Here is a 24,056-nt window from a genome sequence, read left to right on the forward strand (position 1 = left end):
CCTACTGAACAGATATATCCTGTTCCCATTTAAAGTTAAGGCGTTGTACCAAGAAACGGGTTTTATTGCTCTTCCAGTCCGACTTTAGTGTACATAATCGAAATTCGCAGGGCTAAAAAATGAACGGGTATCTCAGCGCACACGTTCGTTCTGCTTAGCGGACGAATCAAAGCGAATGGAGAAAAGAAACTAGTATAACGTATCCCTCGAACTGGTCTCGCCGCCGTCTGTTTTAAGAATGCTATTTTCTGAACGCTGCAACGCACCGACGCTAATCTCATCTGGAGACTCCGCGTGGGTAGATTTGGACATGGTGGCGCTAGCCGTTCGCCATTTTGCTCTACTGTCGTATCTCGTTTGCTGATCACGGCTTCGCGACGCTGTAGGTGATTCGTGAATGAATCACGGAACAGTAGCAGACAACCAATCAATGCCGTCGTCCGATCGCTTGTGGACAGCGCTAAATAAAGAAGTATACGTCTTCATGAAGTAGTGCTTCAGCGACTCCCTTTATTTGGATGACAGATACCGACAAAGGCTTAATCAGTAACGAACTGTCACCCGTATAGAATGGAGACTGAGCGTGTTGAAACGCGAGACAATTTGAGTTGGTTAGAATGCTTAATAAATGAAAAGGACCGATAGGGCCATTGGGCGCTAAAGGGATTTTAGTCTCTAAAACCTGAAATGTATAGAGAAAGAACTGAATATATATTTTGTAACAAATATGTGTTAGTGTGAAAATTTTAAGTCCGATGACTAAGAACAAGTGGTAGTAATAGGGCAAATAATGGAGAATTTCAACACGTTTGATTTCTGGGAACTTCCCCGCATTTGAGGTTAGAAGCTTTCGTTTGATTTCCCCAAAACGCCAACGGCGTTAGTGAAATACTCCAATAAGCTTCAGTTGTAGAAGTAGTAACTTATCATTCTTGTTGACGTAATCGAACATCTTGGCAGAATTCGAAAGATAATCATCTTCTATCATAACGATGTCAAAGCAAATGCGCCGAAAAGTGGCCGTCTGCAATAGCATACACGGGATATTGCCAAGAAAGGCTGGTACACGTTTTCGAAAATATTATATGCTTTCAGTTTATGAGGTTTGCTTCAATAAGTGGAACTCTCAGTAGCAAACATAGTTAAAATAGTTCTGTAAATGAGACTTTTTGATTTTTTTTATATCAAATTTGCTAGGTCGAAGCGGCCAAGGGGCGGACCTTTCTAAGCCAATGGAATGATCTTCAGTTCCTGTGCTCAAATAGACAGGAGCAGTAATATCGACATGTGTTGAATCGTCTCACTGATTCAGGCCTATTTTGTGGATCTGATCGCTACGATTACCGGTCGTGCTTTTATGTTTTAATTGTGATAGCAACTATTAGCCTAGCTAAAAATACACTATTTTTCTTTTTCATTATGTCAAGGTACGCGAGTGTGTAAAAAAAATGTGTTACATTACCGTCTTGTATGGCTAAAGTTTGTTTCAGCGTTTGCGGGATCGATTGGCGCTTGGCTAATACCGAATGGAGTAGAAAGATCCTAACTTTGTGCAGACAGATACTTCTAGGCTTCTGGTTATATTGACATTTTTAAGCAGTTTTATCTAGACATCGAGCGCCAAACTCGCTGATGATTTGCCGTATGATAATATTTCGTTGTTGAAATACCAACAAAGATGGAATGATTGTCATTAGGCTTAATGGCTCAAAGTTAGTTCAACTTGAAATTGTTAAATCCCAGAATATAGATGATTCTATCTGCCCTGAGTCGGATTTCAAAGCAGCACAGTGTCTCGGAAGGAATTTCATTATGAAACTACCTTTGTAGAGTAAGGCTGTTGTAATGCTGATTCCGTTAGTGTGATTAGTATATTCATCACGGTGAACTTTTTACTAAAGGCTCCTCAGTAAGTTACAAAAAGTGAATCCTTGTTTCTTCCTAGTAGTGAGCAAAATTGTTTTTGAGTTGTTCCATGATCTAACGCTCTCATGCGGATTTGTGTCTCCTATTAGAAGTTTACTCCAAAAATTTAAGTTCTAGTGGTAGGGATCTGCCTTGCACGTCGGCATTAAGTGGGAGACTCGAGCCGAAGATCAACGTCGACGTACCAAGTGATTGACGCGAACAAGCGGCGGTACATATCACTTTTAGAATATTATTTGCACGCTTGGACTCCAACTAGGAACAGAAAAGAACGTCTAGAGGAAGGTCATGACATTGGGCTGGTACTTGGGCTCGGGCTAGACAGGGACGGCAAAAATCACATCTAACTTCTTCGACTCGAGGAGCCTTTTGCATTATTTATACGATGATACCTTTAGGAAAGATACACTGGCGCATAGTAAAGCAAGTCCGTCTGGCCACCAACTAACCGATGTATTACAGCGATAGCGGCTTACTTCATGCGTATTCAATGAAAACTATAAGACAGTCTGGATGCGGCATAAAGCGGGGTGTCCCTTTAGTCATCCGTGAATAACGCCATCTCGTTTAAACAACCATATTATACTTCATCGTACTGGACTATGGCGACTAACTATATCGTGTGTTTTGTGTAGCCAACCAACAGTCAACCGCAAATTGCTTATTATCGTCCACCCAGTTTAATCATAACAAAATTACTTAATAAACACAATAATGGGCTCTCGGGGATCTTCTATCTGGAACCCTGAAACGCTGATCCACTTATTAGTGATACATTGTATTTAATTACTGACAAGCGGAATTGTAATTGATCATCTACGCTACTTATCCCACGCATTTTATAAATTCGGTTCGAGTTTCTGCCGTTATACCCGAGTCCCACGTGGATATACCTTTCTAATTTACATTATCATTGTTTTCGTGATAAGTCAAGTACTAGCTATTCTACTACGTAAAAAATACGCTAGACCATAGTCTAGTTTCAGAGCCAGAACGTAGTAGTCCGGCTTTTTGCTTATTCGATGTAACTAATCGAAGGTTTACCAAATGAAGTACAATAAGGTAGAACTCAACGACGACTTCTCGGCCGTTACAAACGTAAAAGAATCGTTTGTATCGTATAATATGTTTTTCACGTGCATATAGTTGCTTGTTGATTAGGTCTAGAACGTCGAACGCCTTATACTTGAACGTATCTTGCTTTACGTATTACGGTTTTTAGAGTGCAGAAACAAGAGCCTCATAATTTACGAATCTTCAAAGATGGCTGTTCAGGTTTCTCTATTTTTACTTACTAAAGGTCGTGCCACGCAAATAACACTAATCAAGGTAGTACGATGCTCAATGGATAATACGATTCCATTGTAGTAGAGCGAAACGTTGATGAACGCTAACGTGATATTGGCATTATTTCGCGTACGTCTGAAAACAAACGAAAACGGACACAAAACTGTAATAAAGAATGCTTTGGGTAGGCAGACGTAATCTCAATAAGAAAGCTGATCTGTGACGACGTATGAACGAAACGATTTAGCTAGCTAAAAACCAACGTCTTTGCCTAAAATCCAAAGAGTGTCATCGAGCATTCCTGCGAATAAGGTCACAGCGGAACTGGACTATTTTTTTTTTTCTCTATCTCACTATCTTTTTGGATGGTTAAAAATTAATCTTTAATTGAAGTATACCAGAAGCTCTAACGTTTTGGGCCATAAAGCAACGTGCGGTCCTGACCATGAAGCATTAGCCGATCTGATATCCGACAGTTATATTCAATAGTAATTGGAATCACCAACTAAATAAATGTTCGTCATTTGGATTAGGTGCATACATGCTCCATACGGCGTTGGGTATGCTCTGGCATCGATGCTTGAGTCCGGCAGAATGAAACGATCAGGCCAACGTATGATACGTTAGCTCGCCGCAGTAATGATTACCGGTATGAAACAGTCGCTCGTGGCGAGAGGGTACTATAAACAAAGGTCTTAATTTGATATAATACATTGAAGTGTCATGGTTAAAAGTGAGATGCGATTTGAATAGCTGACGTGAGCAGACTGCGACGTCAAGTTTCTCTACATAACGGCAGACGTGCCCGGTAATGGAGGATGTCCTTTGACATTATAGGGTATGAATTTATCAACGAGCGTTTGTCACGACACTGTTTTTCGTTATGTGTTATCATAGCCCATAGCCGACAATGTAAATCCAGCGTATAAATGGGGTACTATGCCAATTTAAGCAGGACTTATCACGAAGTCAGTTTTCCTTCGTCCTGCAACCAAGTATACAGCCATATAATCCTTTGTAACTGAAAAATAAAGTGGAAACTGTTGGTACAGATATGAACCATGGAACCGAAAGTACAATTTCATCGGTTCGATCGTCTCGCGGCGATCCCGCCCTCATAAATGGCCTGCGTTGTGAAAGACGAAGATCGTGTACGCTCGTTGACTTGAATATCTCCATTGAATTTTGGTTCACTCGACGTTTCCTAAACTTAAAAAGACTCATTTTTCCATGTTCGTTACTTCGTAAAACATGTGTTTTGACACTGTAACCGCTATATATCAGGTTCCTACAGTACAAAAGACTCGAGTCATTTGACAACTGTTTGTGACGGATTGTCAATCCGTTACATTCATTGAAAAATTTACCAAAATAGACAAATTAATCTAGTTCTAGTATTAGCACGAAGTATGATTAACGTAAAATTGTAACTTATTAGTCAGCGTTTGGTCTCATGCATGCTATTACTATAGGCTAACTAGATCGAGCAGGTGATCTGAGCACAAAATAACTTTCTCTCGGATTTTAACACTCAATCTGGCCGTCGTTGGCGGGTTTTAGTTACCTACGTATATATATAAAGTTCAAATTCATCAAACGGTGAACTTTGTTTCAGCTCTTCCTATCATAGCGCTGCTATCGATGGTGTTCGACTATACGTAATTATAGACGCATCTGGGTAGCCAAAACATAGTCATGTATGTATTTCGTACTTGCAACAACGAAGAGCACCTGTTTCAAAAGTAAAGCAAAGTAAAATTAACATAATGAAACTAGGTTCGTAACAACAATCTACAAGTTGTCTACTAGGAAAAAGTGAGAACGGAACTACATGAAAACCGTAAGCGAAAGTCTTACTTTGCAGTGATTTCGATTTCTAGATCGACATGGGGCAAATGTACCATCGCTCGGTGATAACAGATTTATAGCTTAGCATAGAATAGATCTTTAGAGCTAACGAACATTTATTGTCCCGGGAAAGAGTTGTATGACAGAGTATGGCTGTCCTGGGAAAAACCGCATCCATAAAAATGCCGCATTTTGACTGACTTTAACGGTTCCTAATTCTAGAATATAAAGCCCAAACTGCTTGAATAAAGACCACGATATCTATATGTTCCACTACCTAATCATACTGGCTCCTGTCCACTTGGAGAACGAGGATTTCCTACGAATCTTGGTATTATGTAGATCACTTTAACGTTACAATCTACGCTAGATATCTTTTAGCGATGGACCTGTGTTCTTGTCGTATGATGATTACTTTATTTTTTGCTCATTTCAGCTAGTAGCCCAGCCCAACTCAACCAGAAGCACGCGTTTAGACCCGTTAGGTTATTTTCCGTCGAAGATTTGAGCATTTGATGAATTTTGAACGTTCGATGTAAAAACGCAAATGTCTGTGACATGTACGTAGTCTATACTGTTCGGTTTCTTTTGAGGAGAGAATGATCGTCGTCTATCGTTACGCAAGCATACGGAGACCCGGCTCCCACCGAAATGTTCTGCAAATCCTTGAAAAATCTACTGAAATTTGGAGAAAGCTTCCCTAGACAATATCAGTTTTCTGCTTCGCTAATCTGTTCGAGGTATTTCACCGTCTCGTAGACAGCATGAGCCGCAAGTCTCTATACAGCTTGAAAAATAGCTCTATGATAAATGTGAAATTTATCATCTTATGATTGTATACGACAGCAAGAATATAGACACCGAGTAATTAAACGAAAACGCAGTAACAACGTTTATAATATCTTTAATTTGAAATTCATTTATATGACAGTATAAGTATTATAATGTCGATTATTAGAATATGTACACAATATAGGCACACGTTTGGAACAAGAAATTCCTTATCACTTGCAATTAGGTTTGTCTGTCATTTTGAAATAAATGTAAATACGCACTTAACAATGATAAGTTATGAAGGAATCAAGCATTGATAAACAATCACAGACTTTCAAATCGAATGTTTCGAAATTGTGAAATGGACCGGACAATCGCGTGGTATTCGTCCATACTTTGCCTTATTTCGAATCGGTAGTGATCAAAATAACAGTGATAATAATAACAATAATAATAATAATAATAATAATAATAATAAGCATAATTATAGTAATAATAATAATAATAATACTTTTAATGATAATTACGTCAGTGGAGATTAACAAATACGGTTACTCTCATTTGTTTACCTGATCATTTCGAGAGTCATTGACTAAATGACTACAGCTGTTAACTATCGTGAAATGAAAGAATGGTGCTCAACAAAACACACGTCCAGTTGTTACTGATCAGTGATTATTATCATCACATATTTTTTTTTTTTGTCAATTCGACATATGTGCAATGATATCAATTAATAGAAATTCCTTGCTATTATAGAACGCGCCGGCCAGCCTTTCCACGCCTGAAAGCATTTTTTCATCGTCACTGGTTTTCGAGTCGTCACACGCTGCATCGACAATCACAGACGAGAGACGCCCTGAGCCAGTTCTCATCCAGATTGAACTACAAACTACAATGTAAAAATCCCTTTGACAGATCTGATACACAACAATTTTACGTGCAATACCGGGGCATGTAAAGCTCACAACTGCCGCATCAACGTGCTTTACAACGGCCACCAACACCACGTAGTCATTTCATTCGGATTAAGCGCGGTACCAGCAACCATTGCGCTGAAAAACTATACAACCGTTAAGTGCCTCCTACCGTACAGCTCATGTGTAGAGCTCCCTAGAAGATATGTTAAAGCAGTTAATAAAAAGTGTATTTAGTTTAGGAAAGTAAAACCCGTCATTTACCGTACAGACGCCTGAAAAGAGAAGCCGAGTAACGAGCTCGAACTCGTAAGCGAACTTCCATGCTTTAATGTACCACTGTCATGGATTCGCAACACTGCCGCTCACCTACTTGGCTTATCTCGTAGACATCTACAGCAAAAAAAAAAAACCTCCAACATGTTGTTACAGTATTTCGCCCGCCATCCTTACACATATTTTTTAATATTTCGATTCACATTATTTCCTACGTGCTCGATAATGTAAAAGGCATATATTGTGCTCCTTAGTGTCGCTTTTTCCGAGGCCAATTTCAGGGCACTCTCGCTTCTAGCGTTCAGTGCTGGCCGACTCCCGAATCTACGGTTTCGCTTTGCGCGCAAACGGGCAGTACTTGATTGTATGGGCATAATCTCCCCCGCCGTTCTTGCAAATCGGGCAGTTGTACTCACGCAACACGGGGCATGTAACCTTACCGTCATCCGATCGTAGACAGTGGCTCTGATAAACCTCAGCTGGATCACCGTTAGATTGGCAGAAACGGCAAAAGCCGAGCTGCGAAGTCGCTACGGGAATGACCCTTGGCCTCAACTCCTCATTGACCTAGAAATCGGAAAGAGAATCCGTCAATGAGCGATTAGTTCAGTAACACATTCTAGCAACCGAATATAACAAACCGATAAGGCATCTGAATAAACCTTGTATTCAAATATAGCTTTCACTTCCATATACAGACTCGTTGGCGAAGTTCAACCACAAAATTGAAAATCTGAATGTCGCAGCCTGAATGTAGCCTGACTCGATGACAGGATGACCATGTCTATTATACTGAAATTTTACCTTGGTTACGTGCTCTTCGTTACAAGCAGTGCAGATGACTCTGATTTTCGGTGAACTGCAACATCCCGACGCTGTGAAAGTAAACGTTTTCGCCGGTCGAGGACGACTTCGGGCTTGCTTTATGGGCCGAGGATTTTTCTGCACCATAGTACTCCACGAAGCCTGGGAAACTGGGTACTGCAGAGAAGCCATTGAGGAGGTAGACGACGATTCCGAAGCTGCATTTTTGGGTCGAGATATAAATATAAACTTTTAACAATTATTATCCTAATAAAGAGACAATCGATATGACAAAGCTTTCTATAAATAGACCTGACACAGGTCATTACATGAAAACATTTCAAGACTCGATCAAGCCAAGAAGCTGAGTCCTACTCCGCCGCAACAAACGATTGTTTTATCACCTGGCAGAGGCATTACCCTATGTCCAATGAGACATATACGCACCGCTTTCAAAAATGTTAGAGTATAATTTTTTTCACAGTACTTACTTTGATGCTTGCTAGGGTTTCTTCCGTTATTTAGATTGTTTCCGTTACTATTACCAGAATTGCTGCTGTTGGTGTCAGAGCTACTAGTAGAAACTCTTTGACCGAGCAGGTGCATTGAGCCAAATTGATTTGCCAGAGTGGACTCTGCGAATTTGAACAGAGAACCATTCTGTATGCTCGTACGAATGTCGTGTAGAGGGTCAGTATTCTGCTTCGGTGACCATACAGAGCTTTGGGCGATAGGAATGCCCGCAGATCCTCCCGTCTTCGACAACGGGATTCCTTCGCCAATGGCCGAACTGTTCTTCTGCCCGGGAGAGTCTAGACAAGATACAAACGATAACATGATTAACCGTTACGTCCGGAGGTGCCATTGGGGAATGACAAATGTCGCCGCGACGCGAAAGCCATATTGTCATTCCCAGGTACATGGCTTGGGCACAGCCAGATGGTCGGAAGACTGTAAAATTCTCTATTTAGGTTTCAATGTTCGTTCGACACAGTTAAAAAAGCTTTTTCTAAACATATTTATTGTTTAAACAACAATGCCCGGCCTATCATAAAGACGAGAACAGATACCCTGAGAGAAATAAGAATCAATAAAAATCCTTAGCTGTGGTTTTGGTTGGTATATAAAAGTACAATGATGATTTGTTGTGAAGATATTAAATTTGCCGGTAACATAGAGGTAACTAACTGAGGCAAATACCATAAGGCCAAATGATGTTTGCAGGGTAAAGTGACCATTCAGAGGGTAAACCTCGCTAAATTCTAGTTACTCAGAGATCTAAAATTCTCAGATCGATAAAAACCCATTCGCCCTATAACGAATTATGCTCTTCTGTTTCAATTCCAGCATCAGTGTTGTTATTCTGTTCCATGTATGTTCCGAACTTCCCAATTGTCAAAGCTTACTGTTCGAAACAAAGCTGAAGGCCGAGCCTATTTGTGTCAGTATTGGGCTTCTTCGACTGGCCGCGGACTGCGTTGGTTCGTTTGCGTTCCATTTGCTCGACGGAAATGAACCCTCCGGTAAATCTGTAATCATTTAATTCCCTGTTTAAATTGACTAGTGAATTCCACTACCGGGAACGCACCGACTCCAAGCTTTACATGTTAATCTTTTGAACTCCAGAATAGCAGAGGTTTGGAGGGGTGCGTCTACGAATACACAAGGATTTCATCCGTATCAGATGTACACATAATTAAAGAAAAATTGTAATTTCCAGAATTAATTCCATGGGAGACTCGTGAAGTGTCTATACCACCAGCTCGATTCGATCGGAGCCAGTATCGTAAGCCTTTCCCACCTGATTGATGGACAGCTTTTTTTTCCAATATTAAACTAAACAGCCATATAGAATCAACGAAGTTTAGACTAGATACGCTACCTTTACATAATGAAATTGGCTATAGAATGGACTTCGTCCTGTGGTGAATGTACATGTCGCAGGTCGGATTTGATATTAATAATGCGAAAAAGCGAGAATACGCGAACGGCGTGGACGCGATCAGTTTTCATTGATCATTGTTAAAAAGCGCATTGGTAAATGTCCGCCACTCAGCGATTGTAGTTAACTTACGGTACCGTCAGTATTAACTGTAGCCTGCCTGGCGAGTCATGCTTGATCATCTCACCGTTTACTGTTATGGTTAGCGCATGTGCGGTCAGCACATGTCGAAGGTTTTGAGGACCACTTCTTTTTTTTATCAAAACGTCGGTTCGGCCCCGTTCAGAAAGATTGCGTCCACGACTACGTCTCATTATAAGGCTTTATTGGCATACACGCTGTGTTGCGACATTTATTACAGTGGTCTTTAGGCGGCCATCGTGAAGCTAACTAACCGACTAGCTAAGGGGAACGCGGTACAGGGTACACACACACAGAGCGAATGTTATCTATACGCTTTCCATGTTTCGAGTTTTACGTCCGGTATCGCCGTTAGGCGTTCCATCAGAGGGCTGGCTCCCAATACGAAACCAAATATGTCTATGCCCGGGCTCGAACCTAGACCACGTGTCCATAGTCAACGTGTCCTTAAGATTTTCTCACCCGCTATATCTCTACCCAGACATGGTTGGCCCTACGCGTGCCTTAGCCCTGCGCCTGTGCGGTCTGCAATTATATTCTAGTACTGCATACAATATTATAAATTACTGTGAAGCGAATGTCGATCAGTTACGTTGATGTTCTGACATTTATATTAGTCACTCGGGTTGGCCATCTCGATCGTTACGTCTGACACACACATTTCTTCAGTTAATGGACACCGTTCACGCCGCAATACCAGTTGTTATTATCCAAGTTTTTAGAAGTGTATACACACAAATATCAGACGCTCTAAACTACTGGTTGGCCGCACGTATCATGTGTTAACCAAAAGGTTAAATGAGTGGAATATGTATCAATTGTCAACTTACCCATGCGCCAATCTACGCCACTGAGAAAGTCCGGACTAGGAACAGTTTCCAACATTGTAATGCACAAATTGTACGCAAATTCAAAGACACGTCCACCTGATAGGTGATATAATATTAAGCAGACAGGATTACACAATTGGTCCGTTAGTTTTCTAGTCGCTTTTTATGGCTGCCGTTTGAGTAGAGTTACGCTAAGGGTAACGAACTTCACCGACGATTGGGTTCATTCGCAGCAAATGTCGTCCACGATGTCTGCACTCGCGCTTTTAATGGGTCGAATGTGTACGCGTTGTCCTATTTAGAAGATGTCATCTGCTATTCACGCAATAGCACGACCATATCTTGGCGCGAGTTTGCGAGGGTACGAAGCCATGCGTTATAACGTGTAGCGTGCACGCTAGTGATCATTCATTTGACTGCTTATTCGATTTGAGTCATCATTACCTGTAAAACTGACAGACGCAATTTCGAGCTTGTTTAGACAATTTGATTGCCTAATTCTCACACGTTCTTTTGTGGTTTCCACAAATCCGAATTTATTATTATTATTGTTAAAAGAGCGCCAAAAAATGACACCGGCCTTTATTCGTCAATTGCATATTCTGCTATATTGCAAATAGATTGCTTTGTTAACAAGCGAGATTAGCCGTTTCGAAGACTGCTCACGTGTGTAAAAATCAATCAATAAAAATACTAGCAATAACCTTCGATAATCAAAATAGCCTTAAAGCAACTATTATTGTACTGAAGTGAGTTATCCACCCAAGATGAATAAAATTTTTCTATCTATTAGTCAAAGAGATTAGCTTCACAGATTGTGACCGACACACCGGTGTGCATCCAATATATGCACATATATACATATACAATATATACACATCCAAAGATGCGAAACCCAAAGGAACATTTTTAGCAAAAAAAAAGGAATGTATAGTTGAGCCAAAGACTGATGCTAATTACAAACATGTTCTTAACTAAACAAGTTCAAGTTTTGCAAAATTTCCGTTACTAGTTTCGGTATCAGGTAGCAACAGTTTATTTTGGATTGTATACACATGTAGCACAGCGGCATAACTTGCTTGCGATAGCAAAGGTTGAAGTGGTGGCTCCTGTCGTACGACAATGGCAGCGCGTAATAGCTGCATAATGGTGAAAAGCCAGCTAACAAAGCCCTCCGATTAAAAAAAAATCGGAATACATGAAGTTATGAAAATCGTTTCGTGCAGCCGGCCGGATTTTGCCTTAACCAACACATTTGATAATTTCCTCATACAATGTGTATTTACTCAAGTTCTAGTAACTAACTGCTCTAATCGTGTATTATTGGAAGAATATTGCATATGATCCAAGTGAAGAAAGGCCTCCGATTAAATATCGAATTTTCCCACCCAGCAAAAGTTGTTTCGACCAATACATCTGACTGTTGGAATGTGTATATGTACACTAATTTACTTGATTAACAAATTTTCAAGTAAAAGTCCTTAGATCAGAACTACACATCCCCTGACTCATTAATTTATGACTCATAAATAGCCATTCCATGCCGGGCTAGCTGCGCTGTGATTCTCATTGGAACATATTTACTGCTTAGTCTGTGCTGCCACAAAAAGACTCAAACGAAGCCAAATCTAATAGCCCGATCCTTTATATAATAATAATTTACCGCGAATTAGCATATTACACAGATACATACAATATCCATTTATACATAAACTTGCCGAACACCTTGTGAATCTTTCTTATTTTGTGATCCACTAAAAAAAGGTTGAGAACCACAAAAATCGATGATATGTTCACTATATAATTCATATTTACGTAGAACGGACGCACTTATAGGTACAACACATTAGACTGTTAATTAACGCTAATCCCCCCAACCAAACCGTATTACTGACTGACGAATACTGACTGATATACAAATTGGAAAAAATAATCATAAGCGACAATATCGAAAAAAAAAAGATATAATATGGTCTCTCATATGTATGAACACACAATATATGGTGTTCAAAAATAAATCGTAGTTTTTCTATTGCGCTACTAATTATCAATGGCGATTCTACCTAGAAGCAATCGCCGCATGCATATGGCCAATGTATCGTGGTAATGAACTTGCTGTGACAATGTCCTTCAATTCAGAGCCTCCTAGCAAATGCAAAATTCAGTCTGTGAAAGCTGCGGTCAAAAAAGCCTTAGCATCTTTCTATTGGTGTCCACTTGACACCCGTATCAATATCGCTCTAGATACTGCTATCCGTTAAAAATTGTTAAATGACACGCCACGCTTATTTTAGTGGTACATATTCCATAAGGTGCAGACGTGGCTTCAGTTTAGTGGGTTTACCTCCGATACTAGTTGTTTGTCGTAGATTTAGCAAGGGCTGCGATTGCGTATGCTGGCTGGCATATCCCCAGAGCATTTGGTCTTTCGGTACTCGATCAGGTACTGGAAGGATTTCGGCCAATTATGGAAGGCGGTGTTACACACCGGGCCCCGCTGCGGCAAGCGATACCAGTTGCGGCCCTAGTTCCTCTTGTTGGAATCGCCAAGTTCCGCTGGTGAGAATAAAGAAGCTGGCAAGTGACAGAATGATCCAGTGAACGGGCATTAAGTAGCGGCTGTGCTAATGTTACCTGTTTCGCTACTCCCAGAAAAGTTGTTGCGGTGAAGACGCGTCATAGCGCAACGAGTAATACAGAATCACGGTTGTTGTCTGCTTGGCTTGCCGCTCGTGATTCTGACAAGTCATAGAGGTGTGAAGGTTCGTCAGAGACGCCGCCCTATAAACTCTCCTTGACCAAAGATGAAATTGGAGAGACTACCTGAACGTGCGATGGCTAAATGGTATGTCACGTTTGTGCAGGCGACCTTGGGCGATCCCAAGATCGCTCGTAAGCGCTCAGATGATTCGAATCATCTGAGCGCTTACGCGAACATATGTGATGTAGTTGTCGAATGATAAAGGCTGTTCAGATCTCTGTAGCCTCCATTGGAGTCATGGCCGTTGTTAAGCAAGCGATTAGTAGAGTTCGGCGTTCTTCCAGGAATCCCTGTATCTATTTGTTTTTGTCGCGTGCAAGTTAGACGAAGCGAAGGATGCACACCAGTTGTTGTTTGTGATATTAACAAAGTAGTGTATTCTGAGTCCCGATAGCTGACGATGTCGTGGTAACTGATTGGTGTAAATAGTGCACCGTGGATTAAATCACCACATGACTTTTTAATCGTTCCTTACATTAATTACATGAACCCTTAGCTGCCTTTAGGGAAAAACGGATTCACGTGAGAAATATATGAATCACTTCAATCGGTGATGATTATCAGCAACGGATAAATATGAATTCGACGGAAGAAGCGCGACATGTGCGTGAACGTATTTATAGTCTGACAATTAGTAACAGATAAGGGCAGTAAGTGAAGACACCTGTCTTCGTTCAGTGCTTCTCAACGCTGATATTTTGCAGTGGATAGTCAGGCCCGTGGCACGATGAAGATTACAAATCGATATCTATTCTTTAAAATTGATTATTAATATCAGTATCATTCATTGCATTGATCATTCGAACGAAATGGTCTTTGGAGTTAAGTGACAAGGAGGAACCTCTCGGTGCATCGGATGTCTAATTATTGCTAACGGTGTAATACATGCGATTGAAAAATACCGCTTCTCAAATAAAGCAGGATAAAGGCTCATCATAAGCTTCAAAAGGACAATTCGTAGTTTATTCTAGTGGCGTAACAGATAGTCAAAGTACACAACATGCTCTGTATGTAAAGGTACTTTTACACTGGCAAAAACTGAAAATATTCCTAGTTCAATTGATCACGTTTTTACAAAAATCCAGATGTTTGGATTAACGATGTAAACCAAGTGAAAATTAATAAAAACGGAAATATATATATATATATTTAAAAGGGGATTCATTCAAAATATTAACACTGCATTCATAGTGTTTTAATGACTTTCACCATTTTGATCCGTTACTCATACTTCTTGAGTGCAATACTTATTTTAAGAAATATTGAACCTATTAGTATATAATTTCAAATGTATTTAAACGGTTTAAACCGACTATTTAGTATTTCGAAAAGTTCCAAAACTACCGATAAATCCAAAAGTTGACCCTTAGATGCGCGCAATTGCTGACAGTTGTTTCTGGCAGTCTCTCAAATATTAGTCATTACGCGTACGTAAAGACATTTCGCATTTGTGAAGTTCTCGCTATTCACTGCATCCTCGTCTGTTAGATTTTTCCGTCAACACTGTCGGAAAATGTTCTCAGCGGGGTCACGTGCTCTAATGGCGGGTTGGCATTATATCGAAAATAAAAAATGTGTTTAACGTATTATTAATGCATGTTAGTTCCACACATAACACCAGGCGCCTTAGCCGATAGCTGAAGTATTATTTACCTAAAACGAACGACTCACCTCTATAGGAGCGTGTGCGGAAGGTTCATAGGTGTGTGTGCCTTAGAAGCTATTTAATACCCAATTCTCTTGCAATTGATTTAAGCATAGAAATACGGTTTTTACTATATTTCTTTTACACATATATAATGATAGAGTAATTTACACATTAATATGGTGAGATCGATTAAACATTGATTTTAGACAAAATGCATTTTTTTGTGAGATTGTCGTTATCCTATTCAGATGTCCCTGCGCCACCGTGGGAATGAAGTTCAAAACGCCTGCCTCGATCATTTATGCCGAAAAGAAATAGCAAATGTCACGGTATTACTAATAAATAAGGTTGATTCAGTTCCAGGTACAGCCTTCAATGTTAGGTTAGATGCTACTGTGAAAGAACGGTACGTTCCATAAGGCTATGGTACATTTCATACTCAATAAGTATGTATACCTACCAAATCGTCAGACAACACAAGTTCTTCAATAAACTGATTTTCTAATAAATTTCGACGTGTTTTCTTCAATCAAGAGATGGTTGATTATTATCTTGCGTTACGAAGCGTACTCAGCTGGTGTATGTCGAGTTTAAAGCCGCTTGATTCAGACGTAGAGTTATGAGAATGAATCATTATGACTTAGGAATGTAACGCTACAATAGCCAGTGTAAAGCTGCTTTCGACAAAAAGAAAATGCACACTTAAAAGTCCTCAGAGCATTTGCTTGATAAACATAATGTTTCTTTGACATTCAAACCAGCATGCTCCCTTACTTGTTAGATGAGGATCGAAAGCGTAGTCGTGGTAATACTGCCTAGTAGAAAATGGCTAATTTTTTCAAAACTTTACTCCTCATAGTCTTGCCTTCAACTCGCCAGCCCTCAAACTTCATTTTTGTTTCTTCCCTTTCCCACAAACTCCTTAGTCACCAGGCTTACCATTTCGAAAGACTTATTCCGCGCCACCGGTCAATGCTCAGTTTCGGGTGCTCGACGTTAGCACGCGGGTGAACCTCCGTTGGAGCGTAGGATGTCACCCCGAATCCAGGCAACAATCATTTAAAGCTAGTAGCGGCTTCAGCCACGCTGATACCCTATAGTCAGCGCCAAACCCAACCAGCATCGTTGCACCGGAGCAGACAAAGTATGGCTTGCTACGCGCAATGACAGCGGACTGTCGAATTAGGAAGGCAAAGCCTGGGAAATCTATACGGCGGCCTAGTATCGCTTCGATTTCCCCTCGCCTTACAGCTCGCTGGGTGTCTGACTAGCCATCCAATTGCTGGCTGGGATTAGAATAGGACCGTAGTCAAGTATAAGCCGAGTCAGCCCCCAGGGGATAATATTGGGAATCAGGTAGCTCGTTATTCTCTATACACTCGACGGTATAGCCGAGACGGAACAGATCTTATGGAGAAAATCAATGGCGATTTCCTCTTCATATCATGTCCAAATAGTAAATGGGTGATTCTTATTGTCGGATGTACATTTCGATATAGTTCGGACCGAAAAACCAATATGATACTCTGCTGTGTGATTTTTTACCTATGATTTGGTTCAACGCATCTTTTATGCTGAAGATCAAAGTAAACCGAGTGTTATATACGTACAAGTTATTTATTTCATGACAGAAAACCTAATTTAGTTGCAAGTGTCGAAACAAGTAGATTTAATAAAACCTACCTATTATGTAATACAAATGTCATTAAGGTAGGTAAAGTCTGCATCATCATTCTACCTTCATTGGTATCTGACTCTAGATAAATCTTGTCGCCTATACCGCAGTCAAAAAGTGCGTAACTTTTACATGTAAATTATTTTTCACTTACTACAACATCAAAATCTGCTATTTCCATCCCCATTTTGCTAAAACCATCTGTAGACGAGCGTCAATTTCCAATCAGTTAGTAGAGCTTTCCAATAACTTCGGCTAGAAGTAGAATTGTTTTCTGTATTTGTTACAGTTAACATTCAAACGGGAAGATATCTAGCAGCTAGCCCATACCTGCTATATTTACAGCGTTTAAAATATTAGCTAGAAGTCGGTACTCATATGATATGCAATCCTTATATCACATTGTAGTTCTCCATATACCAGCCCTCAGGTTGTCCCTATTCGCAATTTATCCAGAGAAAGGGTGCGCTTTTCGGGTTTTAATTACAAGTCAGTCATTCTTCCCCTTGATCAAGAATAGGGTATGGGCAATGTCGGTGGTGTTCTAACAGGTCCGATGATAGCGCTTTCTATCTACTGAACAACGATCTAGTCCAAGTGGATTCTCCCTCGTCAGCTTTGCTCTTGCTGTATATTGAGCTAACCAGTTTGATTTGAGTGGCCACCCAGTTTTGGCTTTGGCGACAGCTCTTATCTATTTGCTAGTCTATTGGGGATCTTGGGAAGGACTAGGCAAGGAGAAGGGCATAGAGCAACCTCCTGCTAACTCAAATCAATCTCATCTGTTCTGGAGTAGAAATACAACGACGATATTGCAAATAGCACATGGCTGTTCCATTGACCAAATAGGACAAAACCAGGTGTTTATGTCGGTACGTTTGTAGGCGCGGATAAAGTAAATCGAATTTCTGTTTATACGTACCATAATTGTTACGTGTTTCTGCCTCGTTATAGGCGGACCGCGTTGCTAAATCGATAATTGAATTCGTTTAAAAGCTATTGGAGAAAAATTTAGCTATCCTAATTTATATATATATACGTATATTATTAAGGGGTATGTTACTACCTAGAATGACGCACAACACTCCAGATGCTAGAGGATCAGCTTTTGAGGAAAATTGTAACCAATATTGAACATTTTATTTCATCTATTTTTTACCCCCTTTTGGGTTTCTTCTGACGCCCTTCTGCTATTCTGTCGATGACGGTGAGCGCACTGTGACGTAACATCTCGTATAGTCCTTTTTTTTTGTTGCGAATTAGATTCGATCAACCAGGAGTAAAAAGAATACGATACTGTGTTTTGGCGGACCGCATCCTTAGTGCCAAAGCGTGCACTGTAGTTGGACAGTATTGTCAGGCCACAATTAGGAAACAGGCATTTCCCACCCCTTACCCATAAGTACACCCACACCTTACCAATAAGTACGTTATTATAGCCTGTCGCCACTGGAGCAGTTGGTAAAAATAATCGTAAGTTTATCAAAATTTCCAGCCTACACTGCGTGATCATACCCAAACGATCCCAGTTTCACGTCGTACCAATTTCTAGTATTATTCTTGTTGTTGCTTTTGACTAATAGCTTATATCTGGCTCACATATGAAGTTTTTCTTTTATATTGTACTTAGCGTTAATGGCTTAAACATATCGTTGGCTATAGGGATTATTCGGTAGTTGATGGAGTTCGCGATTTCAAAATTATATTGGAATAGACGCATCGGACCGTGGTAGTATCTAAAGCCCATTGTCTGGTTCGCCAAACTTAGCATCGCTCGTGTTCAGCTGGCAGCTCCTACTTGGCAAATGTCAATTGGGTATGCATTGTGGGCATCGCCGACGGGCAATGATGTCCACCGGCTGGGCAAACATTTTAGAGCTCGCCTGAGCAGTACTCATTCGGCTGGCATGACTGAAAGCAATTCTTAAGCGTGCTTTTTCGGTTGGATTTCAATAGAACTACTACACTCAGTATCACGGAAGGTTCCTGTGCTAAAATCGAGGATATTTGTCATGATGCCAGTGCAGTGGTTCACCGCATGTACAGCTTTTGATTACTTGTTGATATCTGACGGTCGCGTCTAATGAGAATGTCGTTACGTTAAGATATTCGAGGCGAACCGTGTCGTAGATAGATAGGGCTAAAAGGCTATTGTATATTGAAGAGCTAAACATCATGAGTGAGTTGCTCCGATCGGCAATCGCTTTTGTGCTGTGCTTATGGATGACTCCACTCTGGTGGGAGGACGGGCAGACGCGTAAGGTGCATCGTTGTTACCTCGCCCGAAAACTCAAAGAGATTGGATGGAACCGGTGGAATGTCAACAACTGTAAGCAATCGATCATGCTATACGTACTATATATACATATGTACTTGTTTATTCATTATATTGTCAGGATTTGAACTACTTTATCAGATGAATAGATGAATGTCATCATAGAAAAAAACACGTTTGTATGCACGTTGTTTGACTCTTTCGCCCAAAATACTTTGCCCTCACTTCTGTTATCATTAGAGTCTTCTATATAATTGTACAATTATTATTACTATATTATATTCTATATATATATATAAGGAGAACATGAGGACGGTCTATATAAAGGGAGCATGACCAGCAATGTGTCAACTGCTGTATAACAACCTTTCGATTATCCTAGGGCAGTAAGTGTCTTCGAATTAGTCTTTTACAGAAATTGCGCAAAAACGTCACAATGCATTAAAGCCAATAAATGGAACGGACAAATATAATTACGTAGCCTTATAAAGTGATCGATATGGGAAAATTTATAAGAAGCGTCAGGAGACCAATTCGAAGCATAACACTGTCTGGAAATGTTTCGTCTGCTATTGGCCAGTTCTGTGTGTCGCAGATTTTGTAAGCGGTATGGAGATGAATCTCTCTAAAGCGCGGTCCAGAGGCCAGCGGTGTGTAGGTATATTTCAAATACCAAGTAAATTCTACTGCTTCGATAAATTCGTACCGGGAATAAGAAACGGGAAGTGTCATGCGCTTTGCTCGTGTGAGTATAAACTTTCAGTATTTTTCAGAGCTCTCCACATACAAAAACACCAGCTATAAGAAGATTTTCTTTAGCGGTTTAAAGTTGTGTTGTGTTCTTTATACCGCCCTTACATTACATTTTAATTACCCTTACAAATTTAACAGTACACAACATTAAGCGAAATATTGAAAAAGCCAAATAATGTAGTATTTTTTATGACATTTTTTTTCTATTCTTGAAAAAAACATTTATTCAGCTGTAGTGCCGGTAGCGCCGACCGTGAAATTCTGATATTTTAATTTCACATCGAGTAATCACTTGAAATTTTCGACCTTTCACCTTGAGATATTAAACGCCCTTCCTTTGTATTCAACAATTTGGTTTCCCAACTGCAGGGCGTTGTCTAGTCATATTACGATATATTACAAATATTACCCTCTTTAGTACCAATGTATTAAAATCATAACATAATTAGGGAAAGCGTTAGCTTTTTTTCGGTTATTATATGCCGTAAATATAGTACTACTAGCTTGTTGCAGTCGATGCAGCTAGCACAGAATTAATTTTCTCAAATATAAATAATGTGAAATTCACGCAGAAATAACTAATAGTAGAGGAACTATACAATGAACAAAACAGGGGATTGAGGAAAGAGGTGTGAAGTATTTCGTATGTACAATAAAAGACAGTCTTCGTATATAGAACCCACCAGGGTTTATGATAGAAGCTACTTTGAAATATTTCTGCGTTTGTTTTGATCACAGGCAACGATGTAGCTTGTCTTGCAACAAAAGAATTTCGGAAGATCGAAACTGGGGAGCTTACTCTAGGGCAAAACCTTGATCCCATTTTGTATTAAAAAAGAAATAAACTATCGCTCAAAGAAAATATTTTTTTTTAAAGAGTAGGCATTTTTTTAAGATTAAAAATCACACATCAAAAGTATTGAAACATATATTTATATTATGTTGCAGCCTTTTTAGACGAGGATCTTGAGGATGACGTTATGTGCGCATCGTACATCCGCTGGCAATATGGATTTCAATTCTGGTAAACAGTATTCATCGATATAAAAGCAGATCTTGTTTAAGGTCTTTATCAAATATTGGTGTGTTAAAAAAAGATTTCCCGATCCTAGTTCGATCTATTTTCACCCTATATAGCCTATGAAATTACCATTTTTAAGGTAACGCTATTCACCGATCCGTGTGCGTCATCCGTAATGTTGTCAAAAGTGCAAAGGGTCTTGGCGTACGCCTAAAACGAACACAGCCCGTATGCACAGACACAATAGCTGAACGCAAAAATCACATTCATATCATCCTGCTTCCCAATGCTGTTTTTGCATAAAATAACTCGATCTTCTGGATCATTTTAGTTAACAACATACGTATATACATAATTGATCGATATAAATAACTGTAACTACTAATGATAACAAAGATAACTTCGAACCATTTTCGATATACTTCTAGAACTCATGGCACCAATGGTTCTTTCTGGACCTGCGATAATAGTTAAACTAAATATTTTTTTGTTTTTTTATTAATCGACAGGCATGGCTGGGAGCGCCACTGCCGTCAGAAGGCTCTTCATGGGCTTCTTGACGGCTGCGACGTGCAAATCAAGCCAGGTCAATGGCATTACTGGTAACGGACGAAGCTCTACATGAAGATTAGCCATCTTCACATCAATTTCATTCCAACCGGAAAGTAGTCCTGTTATAAATTGAACATTGAGATTCATCGTTATATGGACCAATCGTCAATTTAGAGCCGGCAAGTGTATAGGACCTGAGATAGAAACGACTTTGGGATTCATTCCAGAGACGATTCAATTGGAGATCTAGAAATTTCGCTGACAAACAGTAAATTCTATTTTTAATAGAGATAGACGATTTTTGAAACTTCAGCGATACATCATATTTTCAGTAAACTCATCCTTGGAATAGCATATCTACTCTGCGAAAAGCTTAACCCAATAGGTATTACGAAAGCATGTACTTAAATAGTCACCACCAATTTTCTTTTTAATTCTAGATAATAATTTAAATTCAATTTTTCTGAAAAAATCTCTAATAATTATATTACTGCAACTATTTTATAAGCACTGTGGTGCTGGCTGTTGCCAGGGGAATCCTTCAAATACAATATGTGTGTGTTCCACCCTTTGTCCATCATTCATCCTTCATTTACTAAAAACTGAAGGCTATTTATTCTAGCAAGCGTTTATATATATATATATATATATATATATATTTATATAAACGAAAGTAAATAAACCCTTCAAACAATTCTACGCGTTAGAAACTGGTGTTTTTTGTAGAGAAACTGTCTTCTGTATAATTTTACAAACTATATTTATCTGTTCTTTTCATAATTTGTCGAGACTCTATAGTAATACACATCGCTGACGCACACATGGTCCAAACGAAGATATGACTCCACATCTATAATTAGGCCATCGCTAGGCCACCCACTGGCTCGTGGCGGGACGGCGTTGGCTCACTGCTGTACTGCAGTCAGCAGCCCCGGCAGAAGCAAAGAAGCGACCAACGAGCAAAGAAATGTGGGCTGGGCGCTCGCGCGCTGTAAACACAGGCCCAAAACCATTGACTTCTTGGCACTGAGCTGGCGTTCCATCATGTCAGCAGCAGCCTTCGGGGGAAGGTGGTACCCGAGTCCACCCATCGCTAAAGGGAAGGCATCCACTCCACTGTTCCCCCACATGCCTCTCTGCTCCTCTACCCCAACTTCGCTCTCTTTCCACGAGTGTTTCCCGTGCTGCTGCTGCTGCTGGTGCAGTGGCTGCAGCAAAAGCGGCAGTAGCCGCTTACCGACTTTTTTCGAGCTACACTCTTTCAACGAACCTTACGACTAGGCTATGCTCATTCGCTGCTTAGCCCACCTTCTTCCTACATCTCCAGCTCTTTCCATCCCTCTCACTCTCTCTCTGTTAATGCTGTTCCTAAAGCCCCTCTAGCCTGGCAGTCAGCATACCAGCGAGCCATGCCACCTCCAGCTCTGCGACGCTGGCCCCCAGTTCTGCGCCAGCTGTTCTCTTAGATGGCAAGGAGCAAAGAGAGAAAATACTCAGACGGAGCGTTTGCTTGGCGAGCGAACGAACGAAGCTCGTCGGCAATACTGCTACCACCACTGCGGCTGGGCCTCGCTAGTGAGAAGGTGAAATTTGTATTTGACACAGTGTGGCCATTGCTCTCTGATTGCTGATCGAGGCGGCACTGATACTGACTGTGGAGTGTTGGTAAAAGCTGCCCTGACAGCAGCGGTGATGCTGGCGTTGGCAATGGCGACCGTCATAGCAGTCTTCATAGCGATCATCGTACAGTTCTGTTCACGATGCTCCATATTTTGCCTTGCTAGCAAATAAGCAAATCGCTAATCGCTTCGTTGTTGAAGTCACCAGTCTCCGTGGTCAGAACGCTGCAGTCCTGTGAATCTCGCCGTTGTCTGTGCACACGTTGAAGTAGCCGGCCCCGTATATTGTTGCTTGATACAGAATGATGATAATGTTGCTGCTGCTGTCAAGTAGGAGACGGTGGGACCGTATAGAAACTTGTCGACAACGGCAACAACCTCAGCAAAGCGAGAGAAAGTTTTACGAAGCAAGTTGTTGAAGGAGTCGGCGGATGCGAGAGTCCTCGCCGCTTTAGCATAGAATGTGGGGTATCGATAACAGGCACTCATCACCTCCAGTATCCATCCAGTAGGCTACACATACCAAAGGCGTTCTGGTAATACATGAAGAATAAGCAGCAAGAGTTAGAGACGCAGGAAAAAAACTGCGATGAGACACAAGGAGCTGGCCGAACGCGGCTTGGGTACTATCGGTTTTTCAAAGCACTGACATCCAGTAGTTGTTGCAGGACAAGGGAATAATCTTTCAGCTGATTCAATTTTTTGCCGACAATTGTAGCTGGTTGGCAGCGTAGAATGGTATGATAACGGACCCAAGAAAGAGCTGCTCATACTTCACTGAAGCAAAATGTTCGACGTTATCTGTCATTGATCAAGGACAGAGATTGGGTATTTACTTGACTTCCGATTTGGCCCGCTAAATTTGAACATGATGATTTAATCTATTACTAGCGAATATGCATCACTCGTAATTTCTGTGTTTTTCCTCTAGGTCGATGTACAGTTAGACTTTCCAATTCAGATCATTGATTTAGAGCTAAACTCTTAAACTCTACTATCAATCCCAA

The 24,056-nt window shown here is 40.5% G+C and overlaps 2 protein-coding genes across 7 annotated transcripts; one reads left to right on the forward strand and one right to left on the reverse strand.

Moving 5' to 3' along the window:
• Positions 1-5,949: 5,949 nt before the first annotated feature.
• Positions 5,950-11,037, reverse strand: LOC111247792 (uncharacterized). 3 transcript variants are annotated; one of them, XM_086982245.1, is made up of 5 exons: positions 10,746-11,035; positions 9,239-9,379; positions 8,324-8,644; positions 7,833-8,050; positions 5,950-7,595 (listed from the first exon to the last, which is right to left on the reverse strand). In XM_086982245.1, the coding sequence occupies exons 2-5, from the start codon at positions 9,369-9,371 to the stop codon at positions 7,353-7,355; spliced, it is 915 nt and encodes a 304-aa protein (XP_086838371.1). In that variant the 5' UTR covers positions 9,372-9,379; positions 10,746-11,035; the 3' UTR covers positions 5,950-7,352. The 3 variants fall into 3 exon arrangements, with proteins under 3 accessions (XP_086838371.1, XP_022654917.1, XP_022654918.1); XM_022799182.2 differs by having other exon boundaries at positions 9,239-9,361; positions 10,746-11,033; XM_022799183.2 differs by lacking the exon at positions 9,239-9,379 and having other exon boundaries at positions 10,746-11,037.
• A 7,205-nt stretch (positions 11,038-18,242) lies between these two features.
• LOC111247019 (lysozyme C-1-like) lies at positions 18,243-22,140 on the forward strand. 4 transcript variants are annotated; one of them, XM_086985834.1, is made up of 5 exons: positions 18,243-18,302; positions 18,994-19,158; positions 19,685-19,849; positions 20,806-20,881; positions 21,388-22,140. In XM_086985834.1, exons 2-5 carry the CDS (start codon positions 19,005-19,007, stop codon positions 21,482-21,484), a joined length of 492 nt encoding a protein of 163 aa, XP_086841960.1. In that variant the 5' UTR covers positions 18,243-18,302; positions 18,994-19,004; the 3' UTR covers positions 21,485-22,140. The 4 variants fall into 4 exon arrangements, with proteins under 4 accessions (XP_086841960.1, XP_086841961.1, XP_086841962.1 ...); XM_086985835.1 differs by lacking the exon at positions 18,243-18,302 and having other exon boundaries at positions 18,309-19,158; positions 19,700-19,849; XM_022797535.2 differs by lacking the exon at positions 18,243-18,302 and having other exon boundaries at positions 18,311-19,158.
• The last annotated feature ends 1,916 nt before the right edge of the window (positions 22,141-24,056 follow it).

This window comes from Varroa destructor, unplaced genomic scaffold (assembly GCF_002443255.2).
Source record: "Varroa destructor unplaced genomic scaffold, Vdes_3.0 BEIS01000003.1, whole genome shotgun sequence".
In the NCBI taxonomy this organism is placed as follows: Eukaryota; Metazoa; Arthropoda; class Arachnida; order Mesostigmata; family Varroidae; genus Varroa; species Varroa destructor.

What these genes read in the sequence shown, in the direction of transcription:
- LOC111247792 (XM_022799182.2), bottom strand. Translation starts at nt 10,800, where the DNA reads ATGTTGGAAACTGTTCCTAGTCCGGACTTTCTCAGTGGCGTAGATTGG. An exon ending in TGGCGTAGATTGGCGCATGG is followed by an intron (nt 9,362 to 10,745) that starts GTAAGTTGACAA and finishes AAATGATTACAG; the next exon opens with ATTTACCGGAGGGTTCATTT. An exon ending in CTTCAGCTTTGTTTCGAACA is followed by an intron (nt 8,645 to 9,238) that starts GTAAGCTTTGAC and finishes TATCTTGTCTAG; the next exon opens with ACTCTCCCGGGCAGAAGAAC.
- LOC111247019 (XM_086985834.1), top strand. Translation starts at nt 19,005, where the DNA reads ATGAGTGAGTTGCTCCGATCGGCAATCGCTTTTGTGCTGTGCTTATGG. An exon ending in GTGTCATGCGCTTTGCTCGT is followed by an intron (nt 19,850 to 20,805) that starts GTGAGTATAAAC and finishes ATTATGTTGCAG; the next exon opens with CCTTTTTAGACGAGGATCTT. An exon ending in CAATATGGATTTCAATTCTG is followed by an intron (nt 20,882 to 21,387) that starts GTAAACAGTATT and finishes ATTAATCGACAG; the next exon opens with GCATGGCTGGGAGCGCCACT.